The sequence below is a fragment of the Stigmatopora argus genome, chromosome 21, assembly GCF_051989625.1.
Source record: "Stigmatopora argus isolate UIUO_Sarg chromosome 21, RoL_Sarg_1.0, whole genome shotgun sequence".
Lineage (NCBI taxonomy): Eukaryota > Metazoa > Chordata > Actinopteri > Syngnathiformes > Syngnathidae > Stigmatopora > Stigmatopora argus.
This window is the reverse complement of record NC_135407.1, coordinates 3978959-3999451: the sequence shown is the minus strand read 5'-3', so window position 1 is coordinate 3999451 and position 20493 is coordinate 3978959. Positions and strand designations below refer to the sequence as shown.

Here is a 20493-nt window from a genome sequence, read left to right as displayed (position 1 = left end):
AACGAGGAGGATTAATTAGCCTCCCTGCTGTTCCTTTTCCCATTCCACAGGAAAACTCATTTATTATTATGACAGAACAATATAAATATATGAATATTTCCTTGTTGAATAATGGATGACGAAGCATAATTAACCAAGTGAGTTTTCCAATAAATAATGAGTATTTTCAGAGGAATTTATTAAGAGACGTAAATTTAAAATAGTCTTGACGTACTAAAAAAAAAAATGAAGGCAAGTGTAGAAGAAATTTGGCACAGGTTGCAAATTTTATGAGACGGATATAGAGTAGGGCAGTAAATTACACTGCTCTGATTTTTTTAGAGGAATAAAACTGCTACAACAAAAGTTGTGATATTCCACCCTCCACGTCTTATAAAAATCAAATCCTTTTTTGTTTTTTTTTGCTAACATGACCAATGGATTGGAGCATTAGTCAATTCCTGATGTGGCTAATGACACTCATTATTTACTGAATGTCCTAGATTTTTGTTCACCTCGTATTTCTAAGGCATCCAACATTGCAGTGTTACATATTTATAACACATCATTAAAGACAACAATAGCCGATTTTGTGTGAGAACATAGGCAATGCATGTATCGTTTGTAGATGATCCAGCTGTAATAGGGTCAACGCCATATGTCAACTTCTGTTACCATTCCTGCACTAACAAAGAGTTTTAAGCAAACATTAGCGTGAAGGACAAAGTGTCTCACCTGAGTAGCTTCCCAACCGGGGTGCATGGTTATCTGCTCCATCGTAAAAATCCAAAGAGTCCCAGTTGTGCTCGGTAGCAAAACTCACAACCTGAACCTGAGCAGAAATACAATAAAAGCCATCATTTTATTCATTTTACACACTCACAAAAACATTTTGCATTCAAGACTACTATCTTACTAAAAGTGCATTTATATACAGTTTATTTACAATTTCTATGTCAGACAAGATGGGTCCACAATGAAACATATAATGAAATGGGGTTGTAACTCCAAATGTGTTTCCCCCCCAAAAACAATTTAAACTTTGCCACAACAACACAGACAATTAAAAATAACAAAATGTATATTAAGATAAATATTGTTAAAAACAGTGCTACCATGCTCTAGGCAATATCTCCCAATCTGAGCTGCTTTGTCGCGCGTGAAAGACATAGTTATCTCCGCATTGTCTTGAGGGTGACGCTGCTTCCCTCGCAATCAGCTGTTATCTCTTTAGCATGAGATGCTATCGCCTCCTGTCGGGATGCTGCCTGGCTTACTATCTGTCCATCAATCCATCCGTCCGTCCATCATCCCGCCTAAAAATGTCTTATCTCTTCCCGACGTGCCCGCTTGCTCAGTTTTGAAGTCAATGATACGCGAGGTCAGTTACCTGGATTCCTGCGCCTTCTGGGACCGACACCTTCCACACGCAATTCTGGTTGTTATCGTACGGTTCTGGGTAGCCGGGCGATAGGATGGTGCCGTGACGGGAACTCAACACACCCCCGCAGGGTACTGAGAAGATGGAGAAAAAAAGTGTAAACTTATGACTAACACCCAAGCGCACTAAAAACTAATGGGTGTGTATTGCTTCATATCTGGCAATACAATTCGTATCATGATTCAATCTTGAGTGATCCCGATGCTACACTTTAAGAAGATTATTGCGATTTTTGTATATCACTTTGTGAAAAAAATCTAGAGACAAAAAAGTACATTTATTTCTGAAACCTCAGTCAGCACTAAAGTAAACATGTTTTATGTTTGAACAAGATATGGTCTTCATTGTTCAATTTTTAGTTTTTAGTGCAGACCTGCTTTAGTCCAAACTTGGTTAAATGCAGGATTCAGATGGACTCTGAATCAATATGAGAATTGTGCAAAGTCATATTGCGATACATCGCCGAATCGATATTTTAAACGAGTAACACTTTTTCATAATTCGTCTGAACCTGCCATTTTTTTTCAACCCATGTGACTTATGTCCTGAAAAACATTACTTATAGTCTTCGCTCTAACATTCCCATTGACAACGATAAAAAATGGATCGTGTCGACCGTCGTCAATGGAAGTCATTGAGGCATTTGATTGGACGAGGTTGCTTAGTTACCGACACATGTGGGCAGGCTGTCGTTCCACTGCGCTAAGTTGTCGGGCACGCTTTCGCAGCGTATGGCGGTGGAGCCAAACAGGACGTAGCCGGGGTTGCACTCGAACTGGACCAAGGAGCCCACCGCAAAGTCGTTGCCCAAACGGTGTCCAAACCGCGGCTCCGGGACCGAGTTGCACTGCGTGGCGCTAGTCCGCGGCACGGCTAGTAAAACGAAAACATCGTTATTTTGTATCGATGGAGTAATCTAACGATAAAAATGCCCGATAAGGTCATTGGCTGGGTGCTTTTATCCGACGGGCTGACCTTGGTAGACAAAATGGAAGCCTTTTGCTGTTTCCGAGCCCACCGTCGTAAACTTAACGGTGATCTGATTGCCCGAACTGAGCGGTAGCGACTCTCCTGCAACGAGATAACATTTCATTGGTTTCCCACGCATACCCCGCCTGCCCTCACCTACACAACGTTTTCATCCATCAGCAAACTCATCCATCAGTCCTTACCGGAGTGCGACCCGGAGAGAGATGACAGCAGCGTGCTCTGCTGAGTGGGCCCATCGTAGATCTCCACCACGTCGTTTAGAGATGTCTGGAAGAGCACAAACTGACCGAAGAGGACTGAAAGGAGGATGAGCCAGGGATTGACGGGAAAGGGCAGTGAAAAGAGAAGGTAATAACGTTATTACGTGTTCAAATCCGCCGGCGTAAATAAACCTGGAAGGTAAAATTCCATTGCCGGCAACCTTTGAGACCACCAAATAAATGTCACGATGTTATCATCTGCACCACACAATTTGGAGCACAATTCTAAGCTTTAGTATGAAGGGATAGATAATTTTACCTCCCAAAAAGGAGTATCTTGAGGTTTTATTTTTTATTAACACATGGCTAATGTCACATTTACAAAAAGATAGTTTTGCATAATGAGATTTATTCATTCAGCAAAATGTTTTCAGAATGAAATAACTATAGAGAGAAAAAGTTACATTTACTTCAAATATAATTATTGGTATTACCAGTACTCCCTGTTGGACATGTACAATGTATCAGTTTCCATGGTTATTTTTTATAACTAAGTTTTATGGATCATCTAAAAAAAAAATTACAACGATAAATATACATATATATTCTACCATTACTTTTTTATAGCAAGTATATTCCGAATACTCTATAATATATAGTCTATAATACTTTATATGTATAAAGCTATCCAGATTTTTGCAGAAAAGAGGATCAATAAACCATTGCAAAAAGTTAAACTGAAGTATTAGGATGTTGCAATTTCCAACAAAATATCTGTTTCGCAATACTGAAGTTGTTTGTTTTATCGAATTTTGGGCAACTGATATCAAATTACAAAGAGACAAATTTGTACATTAACATCCATACGTGTATGCGGACAATAATGAGCTATTCATTTTGAAATAATGGAGCTTTTCTGCGAAAAGGTCATGGCATTTAAACCAATAAAGTCCACTGCGAAAAGGGTTCGTAATTGCCTGTACAGAAAATAGCTGCAAGGCACCACTTGGCTATTTCTTGTTGCAATGATGCTTCACCCCTCACTTCACAACATTGTTCCTGGACACAATGATGCCTGAAAACCACCAAGCCAACATTCCTTTTAGACAGAGCTTTGGCCATTACAAGAAGATACGCGCTGCATCATGAATCTTGCATCACAATCCGTGTTGGCCCGATAGAGCCATCAGGAGGCTTAACGTCGGCTTTAAAATCAATCTGAGCTGCGGGAGCCGCTGACACTTGGTCGTTAATTACCAGCTAACGTCCAAATGGACGGCGCTTCTTCTCCACCTTGGTGTATATGATGAAAGGTGCCGCAGTGGAATGGGAATTACACCCAGGACATCGATATAATACCTGGAAAATCTAAAGCTGTATGGGTTTCTATCCAGGTGCAGTGACATTAGTAATGATATCCCAGGAAAAAAATATTGTAGTAAAACAAGGGGGAAAAGAAACCCATGCTATAATCACATCATTTTAAAATGTCCAATCCATTTTTACTGATGTCGGAATGCCGCTCATTAACATGTATAAGATACAAACAGCTTCATAACAACTATTGCAAACACACTGCAAAATAAATAATTCCGACTAAATTTTAATTTGAACTAATATTTGCTGCCATCTCTCCCAGTCAACATGGTTTGTACACCGATCTTCGTCAATGGTATTGAAAAATGTTTATTCATGTTGTCACTCTGTTTCGTTTGAAAAGAAAGTTGCAGGTCTGGCTTTTAAAAAAAGAACAAAAAGAGAAGAGTGAAAGTGCTATTTTGCTAATACAATGGCTCCGCTTTGATGGAGAATCTCATTTCATGTTTGAATAATGCTCACAAAGAGCTGGCATCAGACCAACCTTTTTATGAAACTTTTGAAATCCCTAGCAGAAGCCATAATATTGTATTTTCTATTACAATAAAGCGCCTCTTTTCACGACAAAATAGTTGCATTTGCTCCTATTAGCTAGTGCTTTATAAGTAGTGACTTCGTAAATATGGGCAATTATAAAAGAATCTGCTTGGATAAGAAAGATGCTTTGGAATTTATTGAAATGTTCCCATATAAAATGATAGACTCCATATTTGAAAGACTGATTCATAAAATGGGAAATAACTTGGCCTAATCTCCCCCAAAATTGAGAAGGAAAGGTCAACTGACCAAAGTTTTACGTACGAGCAATGAGAAGTCAAGGAAAAAAAATGGCATTCATTTTAAGAGCGGGGTGTCATCATTTCAAGAAATAACCTTCTGCAGCAAAAATTGCAGGCAGTTATTTTTTTCCTTTTTCAACCAGAACAACAAAAACAAACTGCTGCTGGGCGTGGGGGCGGATCCAACCGATCGCTTACAATATGAATGCTCGCTCCCCTCAATCAAATGCGTCTGATGAACGTGTTCGCTAAATGGAATAAGACGGGCGATCACAGACAGTTTTGGAAGGGAGGCCCTATTTATACACGGCGCCGCCAGGCACAATTGGACCCCGTTTCTAATAATTACTGACTGCAAGTCAGAGTTGCTTAGCTAATATGCTGTCAAACAACATATTGTGATATATATAAACTGCGGTAACTTAAAGTTCATACTCTTCTCATCGCGACACATCAGAAACGGCATTCGTAGCTTTCAATTCAAATTATAATTGATCAAAATTTGGAAATGTAGTCATAAAAGTTTACCAAATTGTCGTAAATTACAGAAATGTAGAACAGCCTCATGGGAACTCAGATTGATTTGAGATGTTTCAAGTAGGATTGCTGAAGAGCATAAGAGACACATGTCGGCCTAATTCGCTACGTCGAAAATAGCCAAAAGCGACTTGTAACAACCGAGTACTCAAACAAAAGCCGACCATATCAGAGAAAAACCTGCCTCAGCTTTCAAGACCACTTCACTGATTAACCCCGACCTGGAATTAAATGACAGGCTAGCTCGAATCTTTTGATCAGGTATTATATCCCGGCGGCTTTTATCCGCAAAGGTTAAAACATTCTAAGATTTGATCTGTAGTAGTCTGAAATGATCTCATTAAAATCAGGTCTGAAAGAGGGCAGAAAAAAATGCAATCACATGACTAATTAATGGCATTTGCAGAAATAATTATATTCTCAGTTACTCACCAAACTCTCGAGGAACTGCGATGGAGTAGATACAGATTTGCCCACTGGTGTAGTTTCGAGGAAAGTTTGGGGACAAAACGGTTCCATCCGATCCTGTTGAACGGCTTCCACAGGGAGCTAAAACAGCATGGATGTAATGTTAGGGAAAATATTAAAATATGAAATCGTGAAGCATACCCTGACAGCTCGGTAATGCCCTGTTCCATCCGGGTCTGCCATCGTCGCCCATGCTGCAGGTTAGAGTGGAGTAACCCTGAAAAGGAACAAAATATTTAAATACTAAATAAACCATTCATTAAGGTATGCATTCATTCAAACACTTCACTTCAAACATTTACCTGTAGAACATATCCAGCCTCACAGTAGAAGGTAACGGTCGAGCCCAGTTTATAGTCCGATCCCAGTCTGGTTCCATTCAGTACAACTCCCGGGTCAAAGCATGACTCTCTCAACTTGGCTACAAAGTGGGGAAGCAAAATGAAAAATATGCTCAATGTCCTCTTGGATGTCCATTATAATTAGCAGATGGTTTTACCTTTGTATTCCAGGTGAAATCCAGCGTAAGACACCGATCCGTCGCTACGGAAGGCCAAGTGCATTGTATTGGAGCTGCTTTCGATCCTTTCCGGTAGTTTGCTATCTTGGAAACTACCAATCAGAGGGCTGTTGCTGTCCGGACCGTCGTAGATGTACAGGAAGTCGTAGTTTGGCTCAATGTTGAAACTGTCAGAGTGGAGATTTAGGAGAGGTGAGCTAAGGTGTGGAATAAGTAGAGCTTGGACTTTTCTTGTCTTTAAACTTGGTAAAATTATGCACTCTTGAAAGGGTACTCATAAACTACACCAATAGAATGAGAGGTGTCTGAACCTTTTCCAGAAAAATCAGTACCTGATGAAAGCAAGTGACAAAACATAATCGGGATTGACGGCAATGAGCCAGTCGCAGTCCTTGGAATGCGGGTAGGGATGCGGAAAGTTAGGGGACAGAATGAAGCCACTGGAGCCGGTTAGGTTGCCTCCGCAGGGAGCTGAAAGACAGATAATCAATCATCTTTCTCCCTGACACCTCTTGTTTGAAAGTGGGACTACTCACCGATGCACACAGGGGGGCTCGGCTGCCAGTAGTATCTGTTGTCGACCTGTATGCAGGTGATTTTGTCGTCTCCCTGGAGCTCGTATCCCGGGTCGCACTGAAAAGACACCGAATCCCCCGGTTCCCGGCCGTCGCCGCTGCGGGTGCCGTTCATCGGCACCCCTGGGTCTCTGCAGGCGGTTGCTACCGAGCCTGTACGGCAAAAGGCGCATCCGTTAAAGTGTGGGACTCTTGTTCAGATCTGACAGAAAAATGCTCCCTACTGGGGATACTCGCAGGAGAGGAGGAAGTACTCACTGGAAAACTGGATGGCAAATCCTGACTTGCTGATGTAAAAGTCGGTCTCGAATTGAACGGTGACAATGTTGAGAGTGGAGTGGATGCCGTCAGGCAACAGTGACCCGCTGAGTTCTCTCAGAGACATGTCATTGGTGGGCGGTCCGTCCCAAACCCTCAGCATGTCGTGGCTAGCCTCGGTGTCAAATGCCAGGAACTGAAGACTATGGAAAACGTAAGTTTAAAAACACAAGGTATTCCAAACTTTATCTCACGGGACAGCATTGTACGCAATGGGTATTTGTTACCTAACAATGTTTCCAGAGTCCACCTCAATTGTCCAGGTGCATCGCAGATTATTATCATAGGGAAACGGATATCCTGGAGAAATAATTCTTCCCGTGGTTTCACCCTTAAAACGTCCGCCGCACTCAGCTAACAGAAGAAGAATTGAATTAAATTGCATCATTCTTGTATAATGACAATAAAAGCATTCAATTGCATCACATGACGTGAAACATAATGGAAAATGTAATTTCAGTAGATATAATTATTTATTGAAAACGGGTGTTTATATAGTCACTTGTAAAAACAAAAAGGTCAAGATTTCTGATTTTTGTTTGAGTTTAAAACGTTCTCGTCTTTGCACCTCAAAATCATATTTCGGTTTTTAGTCTTCGTGACTGTGAAACAAGGCAAAAATTAAGGGGGATGCTAACAATTTAGACTATTTCCTTTTCAAATGATAGAAAACACTAACAAGTCCATGTTCCTCCAGGAGAAAAGCAGCCAGCCAAATACAAATTGCCTCCCTCAATCTTTGTCTGTCACAGTTCTACAGTATATTTCCACAATCTCTATTCCATCTCTGCTTCTCCGCTGTGCCTGTGTACCTTTTCCCCAGCGGCATCTCTTCCTCACTGGAATATATTAGCTTGAATATGAGGGGCAATTTTAGGTGTCCACACCCATTTTGAAAAAAAAACGCACACACAAAAAGAGATGGAAAATCGAAGGTTTGTGGTGTTAAGGACAGAAAAGGGTAATAACCGAAAAATAAAGCAATATAACATTAAGACGAAGGGGGGTTGGCTACAGTCCTAGTGCGGGGCTGCTAAAAAATAAAGTCAAAGAATATCAGCCCTGGGTTTTATGAGTGTTTCATTATTGATAGTAAGAAAGGAGGAGGCTTATTAAGCTGAATTTCAAATCAAGAGCGTTGAGGGCCGGCGCTTGAAGGAAGCTTCTTGAAACTTTTACGTCTGCTGTTCTGCTTATTGCAACCATCTGTCTTCGAGACATTTGCAGTTAGCTGTCACCCCGATCTCTAGTCTTGCTTCCAGGAATTTAACCCCAAGTCAGGAACTCCCAACCAAAAACATGAAGGTGATGACTTAACACGAGTAGCAGAGCAGCGTGTTTCTAGCAAATACATTTACATTGACTTTTTCTGACGGTTGACTTTCTAGTTACACATATAAAAAGACCATCTAACAATCATTGCAAAAATAAACAAAACGTACATGTTTGATCACATCCCTAGCGTACAGTATATACTGCACATCATATATTATAGCATATCCTGATGACCCAATCGATCCAATTAATCAGTTTAGGCTTTAGTCACATATCTTTTGCTGGTTTTCATATCCATTTGGAAAAAAAAGAAGTCTGTTTCAGATGAGATGATACTCAATTTCAGCGGATGGTTTTGTCTTTATGCCGCAGAGATAAATATCACAACTGAGTGCAAGGCGAATTGTATTTTCTTCTGGGTATCACTATTCAGTGCAGTGTTTCCTTCGGGTACAAAGCTTAAAAAATGGCTCGGAAGAAATTCAATTATATTTGAATGATACATTGAGGACCCTTGAATACAGCCCCACACCTGGCCCTCCTTAAATCCCTAATGCTGCCTGAAAGTCTTTTACATTCCGGTCGGTTGCATTGTTTGATTTTCACAAATGCCTTGAGGTACTCCCGAGAATGATTAAAATGTGCTCGTGACCAACGTCGGAAAACGAGGTTTCTCAAAAAAAAAAAACAATTCTACGTCGGTGAAGAGAGATAACTAAAACCATTTTTTATTTCCTTTATCGGGTAGAAAAACTGCAAAGAAACAAATGGATCGCTCGGGAAGAAGTGGATAAGATCTTCGGAATGAATCTGCTTTTTCGAGTGGCTGATAATATCCTGGGAAAACCACAAGCCAGCTGTAAATAAAACTTCGCTTACTACCGCATATTGGCTTCTGGTGGCATTGATGTTATTCATTATGAATAAAAGATCCACTCGCTGGAGGTAAAAAGCAGTGCCTAGCAAAAATCCATCAGTATTGGAGATAAAGAGTTTCATCAACACGTTGCCGTGGTAACATACCGATACAGGAAGGAAGGGGGTTATCCCAGGCTCTTCTCTCGCCCGTCATGCATTTGAGCGTGGTGGCCCCGTGGAGGGTGTAACCGGGCTCGCAACGGTACGTGATGCTGCTGCCAGAGAAATGTCCCTGGTCGTTGACCTTGAAGCCAAACTGTGGCACACCCGGGTCCTCACAGTGAGACAATTCAAAACCTGAGTCGGACAGAAACAAAAAGACAGCATTAAGTAGGGTGCCCTCTGTCCTTAGATATCAGATTTGGAAGCTCTGCCCATCAGGATTTAATAAACCGGGGCCTGAGATGCATCCTTCCTCATTTGATGTTCTACAGTCTGTCTGAGCTGTTTCCATGGTAATGCTAAGAAGATTCACATTTATTCGTGCGTAACTATTTTGAGAGCAGGATATGAAGCCGTACCCAAATAGTGTTTACCCTGGCAAGACCCGAGTCAGGATCTTCCGCTTTACCTTGAAGATAAGCTGCACCATGAATACAGTATTAATGATAGGAATATTTGGGCTTGTGAATGTATTGGAAGAGAATGCAATACATTATCCCCAACTTTTGGATCCAATTAAATCTGCAGACTTAAACCCAAATGCACATCCTGAAAAGAACCCGGGACGAACTCACTCGAGTAGACGAGTTTGAAACCTTCCCCTGTGGCTTCTGTGTCGCTGTAAAACTCCAGCCACAGATGATTAGAAGTGGAGATGAGTGTCAAGCCCAGCATGGACGTCCCCGTGAAGGCTCCGAGGACGTGGGCTGTGTTATCTTTGCCATCATGAATCTAGTTTTCAAAACAAGCACATGTTAGCAAGTAAGAGCTAATTATCATTTTAAGGAATTACGTGAGCTAAATGGAGTCAATACCTTGAGTATGTCCCCTTGGGCCAGGTGGAAGGTTCGAGCGGAGATGTTGATGCCTTTCCCGGCTTGAACCTGATTAGCAGATTTATGATTTGTTTGAAATTAGAATGCTTCATTTTTAGCTGAAGACAGGGAGCCAGAAACTCATATTTCAGATCAAAAATCAGTCCTGCATACCAATCAACAATCGGGTCTCATTGGGGTCAGTCTTCCTGATATTTGCAATGACTTCCAAGGAGAATAACTATAGTGGCTTCTTACCTGGATACTGTAGATACACTCGTGGTTGTTGTCGTAGTTCATCGGATAGTTAGGAGAGAGCAGAATGCCTTCGTTGTTCATCACAGAGGAACCGCACTCAGCTAATGAAAAAAAAAGAACGTGTTTCAAGGATTACCTAAAAAAATAAGTGTCGTTACCCATCAATACTGTTCTATTCTCGACATGAGCACAAAAACAACAGGTTTGAAAAATCAGTGAATTGATAGATCTCAAAACCCCGAACACATCTGCACTTTTTATTATCATATTTCAATCCATTTACCCACAATTTTGATCGCTGGCTCCCCCCGCAAATGGCTCAGCGGTCCTAATGTGAATTTGTGGGCCCCTAATTTAATAACCAGGCTTAAGTGCTGTACCGTCAGCAATTTACCTCCATTGTGAGAAAATGAGACACCACTGCAATTCCGATGAGTAAATGACATGCACGTTCCCACTCGACTGGGTGAACATACATCCCCATTCGACGTTTCGCCTTGCAACAACACGTCTCATGTTAATACACCAAGTCGCACGGGCCCACCGAAACCCCGCCTCTGTGTCACTACTTGTGTAATAGCCGTATTACAGCTGTCATATCGTCAATAAATCACTATGTGACAGCTTTCCATTTAGAAAATTACCTCTCTACCCCACCTCTCGGGCTCCTTCTCTCCTCCTCGCTTTCCTTATGAATAATGCTCTTTATCCCTCGCTGACTTCAATCATTCTCACTATTTTTCCTTTTCCTTCCCATTTATTCTCCCTCACACACATCCTAGCTAAATAACCAGAATGAATGGAAAAATCGTAAGACAGGGGATTGAAATGAAGACTATAACTTTTAATGCTAGATGTCTAAAATGACACAATGTCGCCCTGCTTGACCTACTTGGGAGATGCAAACATGGAGGACCTACACAATTCTGTAGCGCTCGCCTATATAAAATCGCTCCCAAAAGATGGATTCAATTGTTTCTATTCCACTTTATTAAATACTCCGAAAAACAACACAACACAAGGAGATGAATATAAGGGAGGCAACATCAGATGTGATTATTTGAGTCCGCCACCACATAGCAATGCAACAGGAACTAAATTTAGCGACGCAAACGCTGTATGGCAGATGAAACGCGGCACGCAATGTCGTCACTTTGTATTATCCATCACAACAGAAAGGCGGCAAACTGGCAGAGAAAAGCAGCAAGCTCTCCAAAACAACGGCATTGCTTTTGAAATTTTTTAGACTGGTGTTTCTCTGATAACAATTGAAGTTGTGAGGAAGCATTTGTCACTGCTGATATTAAATGTGTAATAGCAAAAACAGATAAATTATAGCGTCACTTAATTGGACAGAGTCTCTTGAACATTGTTATCAAACAGTGAGTCAATGTTCTTTTGAGAATATTTTCAAATTAGTCATTCTTTTTCTTTTTGGTATTATCAGGCTTTGGTTGTGAATTACTACATTTGTACTATACTTTTTTGTGATAAATTTTCAATGATTATCCCCTCAGATAGTAAACTTCCTTTTTTGGCATTTGCCATTTAAGCAAGTATATTTGCACAACTGTGTTTCCTATACTATATACTATATAATTTTATACAGTTTATTCAGTGTCATTTGCCATTTTTTAAATAATTTTTTCTACAGCAGCTATGTTTTTGCCATTCAATTTTCAATCCGTTTTGTGATGATTATTTTCTACTTGTATCGGCCATACAGTGAGGTCTTCATAACAGATATTTACACTGGCATTTTGTAACTTTTCATTTGCTGTATTTTACATCTCCATTGTCTTTGTTGTATGTGTTGTTTTGTTCATAATACCTACATTTCATGCTTGCACAATACCCTTCAAATGACATGTGCTTGTTATACGTAAACACATGCTCCGATTATGCTGATCCCTTGTCGAGGCAATACAGTTTTTTTTTTCTTGTTGCCTCTTGCTATCTCCAAGAGAGCTTTTCTAAGGTTGTGCATTGGCAGCCTATCTTCACTGATCTACGGCCAACATCCGCCGTGTTTGCTCCGAGAACATACGCCGTAATCCCTACCAATAGACATCTCTTTGATTGGGTCCTGAGGTTGGACGCGAATGCAGAATGCGTCCAAAAAAAAAGTAAACATGCTTTGCAGCTACTGCAGAGGCGTGCAAGAAGAAGCACATGAATTGGATTCCGTCCAGGTTCTTTTACCTCATTAAAATAGATGTTGAGTTAGGCTTAGTGCACTCGGAGATTTAAAACTCCGAAACATAACATGCAATAAACTGCATCTTACTTTTTGTCAGAGGCCATTAAAACTGCATGTTTTGGTTGGCTTCATGAGCGGCCCAAGGCCAAGCAATGTGCCTGCAAACGGTCCACCGCCTCGCACAAATCTCACAAAGCTAAACTCACTTCGTTGTGGTGTTTTTTTTTTTCCACCCTGATTTTCCACTAAACGGTGTCCTTGCGCTGGTAAGCGCATGGTTGCGTTAAATCGTGAAAAGCTGAATCAGTTCCATCAAATATGGCAAGTTTTTTTTTGTTGAAGGCACAGAGCGTTCTACTTAATCTCATGTGCCTAAGATTAAGTTATCACGCTTAACAGCAGAGCCACGGGTTATTCGAGTAAAATTATCGGAGGACAAAATTGTGCAGCTCGCTTGGAATGACAGTGATGACTGATAGGCAAGTGGGCAAGAAAATCGGAAACCCACCGTGAGGTAGTTTTTATCAACTTTCAGATGAGGAATCAAAATTACCTTAACTGAAAACTAAACTGGATTGTCTTCTATTTTTTGGAATGGACAACAAAAACCGCAAAAGATGCGACTCCGCAAATTAGGATTGAAAAGGCCGATTGGAATTAACAACTGTTTCAACAACCCTGCTTTTTTTTAGACTTTAAAATAATTTAATCCAAAACTGTGTACATACCGACGCATCTTGGCAGTGGTGCGCTCCAGATCCTGCGGCCTCCCCCCAAGCAGATAAGCTCAGGCGCCCCCTCAAGTCGATAGCCCATGTTGCAAGAGAAGGACAGCGTGTCCCCGATCCCGAAGAGGTAACCGTTTCTGCGGCCAAATCGGGGCATCCCTGGATCCTCGCACGGCTCTAGTGTGTATTCTGTGGAGATTGAAAAAAAATAGACTTGACTCCAGTACAGAGATTCCCCTTTAAATTTTAGGAAGGCGCCATATGACAATGAGCTTGTAAATGATGCTTTCTAACACCATCAGAGCGATACACAAGAAGCATTCTTATAAAGACTGAGATTTAGGCAATCAAAGCCGGTGAATTATTCTTAACATTGTTAATGACTACAACCTGGCGAGCAGTTACACTGAAAACGTGCATTACTGGCGTTAACATATGCTTTGAATCAGAATGACAAACATCAAGCCATATTATTGCGATGTACAATACCACAATCTGTTTTGAGAAGTCACTCTGGACCTAATTAAACTGCATTTGGATCATTTTGGGTGTTGGCTCGCAACCGTTCCAAGGTGTTCGCCACCTCTCATCCCAAGTTAGATGCTATTGGCTCCATTTTCTCCTCTACACAATTTAGCACAAACAATGTAGGAAAATGAAAGCTGGATAATTCCTGCCATCTAGGTCTTTGTGTTTTAGTCATGTTTGTTTATCCACAAGGTTTGTGTCATTAAAAATGTGTATAATAGTCCCTTTTGTTTTGCGATTATTTTTTCAAGTCCATCTAATATGGAGTCACGCCACCATTTTATTCAACTGCGAGCCAAAGCTTAAACACTGAGTCTTTCATGCGACACTGTAAAGTGAGGAAATGCATCTGTGCAACAGAGAGTGGGTGTATTTAAAGTTATCACTAGCTGTGTACAATTGTCAAAAAATGTCAAGAAACTGATGCCTGACCTGAGCTGTTGAAACTGTATCATGCAGATTCTATTATGGAGTATTTTGGGGGTTTGATTCAAGGTGCTTGAAAGACAAATTGATTTATGTTTTACCGGGTGAAAAACTTATGAGTCACTGTCAGAATCAGTTCAATAAGAACTAGCAGCCTTCAGCGGGTGACGACTGCCATTCGGACTTCACGGGAAGCAGATTTTTTGAAAGGCGCCACACTTTTGGCTATCTTTGACAGGCGGTTTGGATCTTTAGTATACTTTCTCATTTCCTAGGGTGTTTTTGTATAGCAACAGGCTCTTCATAAATAAAGTTAGTGATTTAGTGGCAACTAAGGTGATGGAATAATTAAGTACAAGACCTCCATCCATCTACTGCCATTCATGAAGTATAATGGCTTTGTGTTTATTTAAAAAGGCTCCGATTTCACACAGAGTCAACCTTATTTCAGTAAGAATACAGCTTTGTCTGCTATTTCTATTTGGTGCTGTGCTGAAAGCTTTGAAAATTCAACATGACACTTAAAAGTGAGCCTAATTTGAATAGGTATAAACTTTTAAATGCACATAACCCTGAGTTTTACTCTAATGTTTAAAAAACGCAAAAGGCAGTAGACTATGTGTTGGAACAGCATTCAATGTGGGATGGTATGACCTGTGGCTGAAGTAGTAACGGTTTCTATTAAGAGGTTTTACCCGTGAATGTTATGTTGAAGCCTTCGTAGGAAATGGAGAAATCAGAGATGAATCGTAATTGGGCTTTGAAGTTGCCATAGAGACCGGCGTTGATATTGGCAGGCAGCTCGTTGCCGGTCAGGCGAGCCAGGGGTTGCATGAAACTCCCATTTTCGGTGACCAGAAGGTAGTCATGCTGGTCTTCCAGGTGGAATGAATTGAACTGAAACTGGACGCCTGTCAAAAACAAGGACAATTCATGTTTTGCGAGCGTGTTGCCTTGTGCCATCAATCATTTCCACAGATCTTGCCTTTTCCGTGACTGACTTCCACAGTCCACGTGCAGTTGAGCGATGACGGGTAGCTGTCCGGATAGCCGGGACTCAGGATGGTGCCCCAAGGACCTCGGACGTCCCCGCCGCACAGAGCTGTGCAGATGTGATATTCATGCGTTAGACTTATTTCTTCCTGGCAAACACAACATTTTTACCACTGGGCAAATTTATTTACTCAGCTGCCAATATGACAAGACAAGGCCCTCATTTTAATGACTGACAAAATAGGATAGTGAACTCGGGATGCGGCCCCACAGAGATAAATGTTTCCTATGGGTGTGACGCCTACAAAAAATATGCTCATTGTTTACATTGGGGTGAGGACGGCAGCAACATTATGACTTATTTATTGATTCACAAGGGTTGCAGGGGGGCTGGAACTGATCCCAGCCAACAGTGGGGAGTAGGCAGGGGACAAGTTGAATTGGTTGGCAGCCAATCACTGGGCATAATTTAGGTATACAGACTGTCTAAAGGTAGGCATAAACTATCAAAGATTATCGTGGCTATGACAAGTTCTCCAAGTATGCAGTAGAAATGTTTACAATATAAAAAATATAAGAATTGTGGAAAACAAAAATGTATACTAAGTAGGCTTAGAACAAAACAGTGCATCTCTACTTGGGTTGAAAGATTGCTAGGTGAAATACAAATAGATATGAATACAATACTTGAAAATATGACATCTATTATAACGGGTGTTTTTTTGTATCATGTCATGGAGAGGTTGATAACAGGAATAAAGAAGTTATGGTGAGTAAGGATAGAAAAGACAGGTATCCTTTTTTCAGATATGGAAAGTCAAAAGTTAAAACGTTACCAGCAAAATAACAACAGATAATTGGTCCAGTGTGAGTGTAATTGTACTTTACTTCCCGTCATTACTGATTACAATCCATTATATGTCGATTTCACGGCGAAGTGATTTTATTTACTTATTTTACGAGGCAGAATGACCCCGAGATAACCCGTCGGTGTTGAGCCACGCGCATTGTTATGCATTAGGTGACGTTCCCGAGTTGAAACGGGGGGCCCTTCCGAAAAAAGATGTGTGGCTCACATTATGCATACTAATGCGGCATATGCACCAGAACTCCATTGTCTCGCTCCACTTGCTCTGTCTTACAGTCGGACAAGTCGCCCCGTCATTGTCGTGGCAATAAAGCCCTCACGGAAATACCATTAGCCTCAAAAACTGCAATACCGGCAGAGAAGTTTGGCCGCCATTACCGCTGTGCTCTAAGGTCGGAAAGTAGGAGATGGAAAAAGGACCTTGTGGCGGGTCAAGAATTGGACTAGAAATGTTGAAAGTACAAGTTGCAACAAGCTGCATCCTGTTTTGTCTGACCTAACCTCTTAATAGTTTTGATTTTTTTACACAATCAGCAAAAACATCCAGCGGTTAAATAAAGGAAGTTGCGAGAATGAGCCTACGTCGTACAAACGGGCCCCGACACATTTGCTCCGATGCTCACTTGCACGCCCGCAATGCACCGTGACATTATTTATTTATCCTTGGCTGCCAGGAAGCTCTGAATATTGAATGCAGAGCTGGGTGAGAAATTTGGATTCTGATTGTCTTCCGTTTTTTTGTTTTTCTTCTTTACTGCTTCGGCTTTAATATCTGCTGTCAAGCGCTGATGTCTGTTCTCGCTTTCTTTAAAAAAAAATCTGGACGTCACAATGCCACGTTTAGACAAAGAGTCTTAAGGCGTCAATCAGTTCGAACAGTAAGAGCGAGAGAGCTATGGAGTAAGGTTTTCAGAACAAGGCATCAGGAATTTTAAAATAGCCGGCTTATTTTCAGTCAGAAAAGAACAGATTTTGAGTAAAACTCGAAAAAGTATTCCAAAGCAAATGTTTGCCCTAATGATTAACACGTTGCCTGAAAATTGACAAGGATAGATGTTCAATTTGTTCAGACTCTGACAGGCTTTGAATGCTCATGTTTCAATAGCAACGCTGACGCTAGATGTCCAATCCATTTGGACTGGGATTGGACAAATGAATGAATCTCCTCCAAGTGAAAATGGATTGGCCGTCAAGTGCCAACAGTGGCAGCCAATGAGCTTAATACTAAAAAAAAAGGGCAAAACCAATGTGACACTTTGTATAACAACAACAATAACCCAGACAATAATAAGAACAATTTACTCAGTATGCTCCAAAAAGTATGATGAAGCATAAGCTTAATTAAATTTACCTCCTTTCGCAATTTCACATTCAGTCCATCTTATGTCTAGACCCATATTTAAAAACAAATTAAGTTGATACCTAAAGATATGATGATAAGAAAAGATAAAAATAAACAATCAAAAGAAATCATCCTGTTAAGACTTGTTTAACCATTTCCGCTGCCCAATACTATGTAAAAAACGTGTTTATACCACTTTTTAAATAACTAATAAAAATCATAAATGTTTTATTATATTTTTAACTGTGCAGCACAGATTATTGACCAGACATTTGGGTTGGGGCCCATTCAAAGTTTACTACCGGTGTGAAAAATTAAGTATATTGCAAGTTTACTAGTTGCGCTGTGTCTATAAACAGGCTGAACTACTACTACAAAAAAGTACATCTAAAATCCATTAGTATTCCAGCATATTTAAAACACATTAGGGGTTCTAAGGAAGTATAGTAATGTGAGCGAAACACTAAGTTTGCTGCAGTCAGGTATTGAACGTGTAATTGACGGCCCAGCATCTCAACATGGACTTTTATAAGATGTCTAAAATGTAGATATATTGAAATGTGCAATGCTAGGAAACAGTGAATGTTTAATGCTTGTGCAGACATTGAAAGCTTTTTATACAAGTGTGTAACAAAGAAACATGATGAAAGTGTACTCGTTGCGCAGTGCTTTGAAACATTGGACATTTACAACAAGGTGCCTTGACGTGTGGGAACGGAAAGTTTACGAGGGCTGCGGCGCATCCAATCATAATGAAAATGCACTGGGCGTGTGACATGTAGTCAAGGTTGGAAAGAGCACTTTTTACCCACCATATGTTTCAGTGTTCAAGAAGGGTATAAAAAAAAAAGGACAATGTTCACTTTGATATTTTTACAGTTCACGACTTGTTTTCTTGCCTGCTGTTACTTACCATCGCAAGTGGGTAAAGCGTGGCTCCACCAGTGGTTCTTTTCGCACACCAGGGGCTCCTCGTGGCTCAACCTGTAGCCTGAATCGCAGCCAAACGACACGGTGGACCCGATGGAGAAGTCTTGACCGTAACGGATCCCGTTGACGGGGATCCCGGGGTCCAGACAGGAGTAACCGTCCACCGTGACGCCTGAAACACAAGTTTAAAATCATTAATTCATTCATTTTCTGTCCCGCTTATAGACTCACAATAGTAGGGTGTGGTGCTGGAGCCTATCCCAGCTGACTTTGGCCACCAGGCTAGGGGCACCCTGAATTGGTGGCCAGCCAATCGCAGGGGAGACAAAGGACAACCATTCATATTCATACCTAGGGGCAATTTAGAGTGTTCATGAGGAAACCAAAGTACCCGGAGAAAACCCACGCAAGTCAAAAAAGGTCATTGTGATCCTGTTTCATTTCTCTCTGATATTGTAGTCTCACATTAGGAAGTCAGCTGCACTGAGGCAGAAGATAAGTGTCTCTTCATGTTTTTACTTGGCTTCTCTTAAACGAAAAAAAAATAAAATGATGCCTGCTAGCAGCCAACATTGAGATTGTGTTGTGAATCTTTACTTGCATCCAAGTTGCTATTATAGGATGTCACTCATTTCTCTCCAAGTGCTTGTCTTGTTAACACATTTTTCTGTGGAAGCATGCAGTATGAAATAATGTTCTGTGTTAAAGTGTAGTGTTTAATGTACCACCTGTTTTGGGTTTATTAATTCTGTCTTATTGAGTAACAGTTTGTTCACATATGCCATTTACAGTGCAAGTGATTATTTTTGGTATTTAATTAAAAAACAACAATAACAAAAATGAACTTGCTGCAAAATTAACAATCTGGCCGCAAAATGTGATGTCCACATATTTGGATGCAGTCTTTTTTTAATTACAAATGAGTGTTATTAATAATTTTTTTAAATATTATGTTTACATCTTTCATATGGACAAGTACATAAAGTTAAGTGAATGCTATTGAAAACAAAATTAATCCAATTATAATGAAGAAGAAAATATGGCCCCTAAATAAGTTTTTTTTTTTAATTCACTATGAATAATCACCCTCCCAGTCAAAATAGATTTGGACATCAATTGTTTTGTTATGAAAAAGAACTTGCGTTAGTGACTAACACAGATTTTTACCTGTGAAACAGTGTATTTTCATACTCACTCTCATATATTATCTTAAAGCCGGCATTGGAACGGCTGTTGTCCGTGGTGAAGAGTAGGTAGAGGAAGTTGGTGCTGCTAAATAGGAACTGAGGCACCTGGGTGCCATTGAAGGAGCCCACCAGCGGCGACAAGAGGTTGGGGCCGTCGTGGATCTCCAGGAAGTCGTAACCCAGTTCTGTCTGGAATCTGCGGGGAAAGATTTAGAATACCGACATCTCCTTTCAACAAGGGATTCGCGCATACAGTATTTCGGTACTATTTGTTTGCATAGCATTAAAAAGGAATGAAGCCCACCACCTACTTGTCAAAGGTGACTTTAATGGATCTTCCAGGTTCTGATTCGATCACCCATTCGCAGCTGAGTGAGTCTTTGTAGTAACCAGGCCACCCCGGGGAAAGAATCACTCCACTGGGGGCCGAATAGTGTCCACCGCATGGGGCTTGAAGTGCAAAAAAAAGGACAATGGCTATGAATTGGGAGCCCAGTTGAGAGCTCTACATGCCCCCTATGAACCCGCCAACTGTTATTAACGGCTGTGGACAGGCTCATTCTGATCTCATCGGGGCCGGACAGATTTCCAGGCAGCCTCGCCTGGATTTAAACAGAACTTCCCGCCCACCTCAGTGCCAGCATGGAGGCAGATGGATAGTGGCGGAGTTGCTTTGTTC

The 20493-nt window shown here is 40.9% G+C and overlaps 1 protein-coding gene across 6 annotated transcripts in view; it reads right to left on the bottom strand.

Moving 5' to 3' along the window:
* Positions 1-20493, bottom strand: part of csmd3b (CUB and Sushi multiple domains 3b) — a 185887-nt gene that overhangs the window by 33079 nt on the left and 132315 nt on the right. For all 6 annotated transcript variants that reach the window (XM_077590441.1, XM_077590443.1, XM_077590445.1 and 3 more), the window contains 23 exons: positions 20126-20264; positions 19823-20010; positions 18611-18799; positions 15480-15596; positions 15190-15405; positions 13541-13729; positions 10613-10713; positions 10355-10423; positions 10115-10271; positions 9483-9674; positions 7412-7538; positions 7125-7327; positions 6828-7019; positions 6624-6762; positions 6271-6458; positions 6074-6192; positions 5913-5988; positions 5736-5852; positions 2593-2706; positions 2396-2491; positions 2090-2293; positions 1370-1494; positions 715-811 (listed from right to left, as the gene is read on the bottom strand). In XM_077590441.1, coding sequence (XP_077446567.1) covers positions 715-811; positions 1370-1494; positions 2090-2293; positions 2396-2491; positions 2593-2706; positions 5736-5852; positions 5913-5988; positions 6074-6192; positions 6271-6458; positions 6624-6762; positions 6828-7019; positions 7125-7327; positions 7412-7538; positions 9483-9674; positions 10115-10271; positions 10355-10423; positions 10613-10713; positions 13541-13729; positions 15190-15405; positions 15480-15596; positions 18611-18799; positions 19823-20010; positions 20126-20264 — 3354 coding nt within the window. The remainder of the gene's footprint in view (positions 1-714; positions 812-1369; positions 1495-2089; positions 2294-2395; positions 2492-2592; positions 2707-5735; positions 5853-5912; positions 5989-6073; positions 6193-6270; positions 6459-6623; positions 6763-6827; positions 7020-7124; positions 7328-7411; positions 7539-9482; positions 9675-10114; positions 10272-10354; positions 10424-10612; positions 10714-13540; positions 13730-15189; positions 15406-15479; positions 15597-18610; positions 18800-19822; positions 20011-20125; positions 20265-20493) is intronic.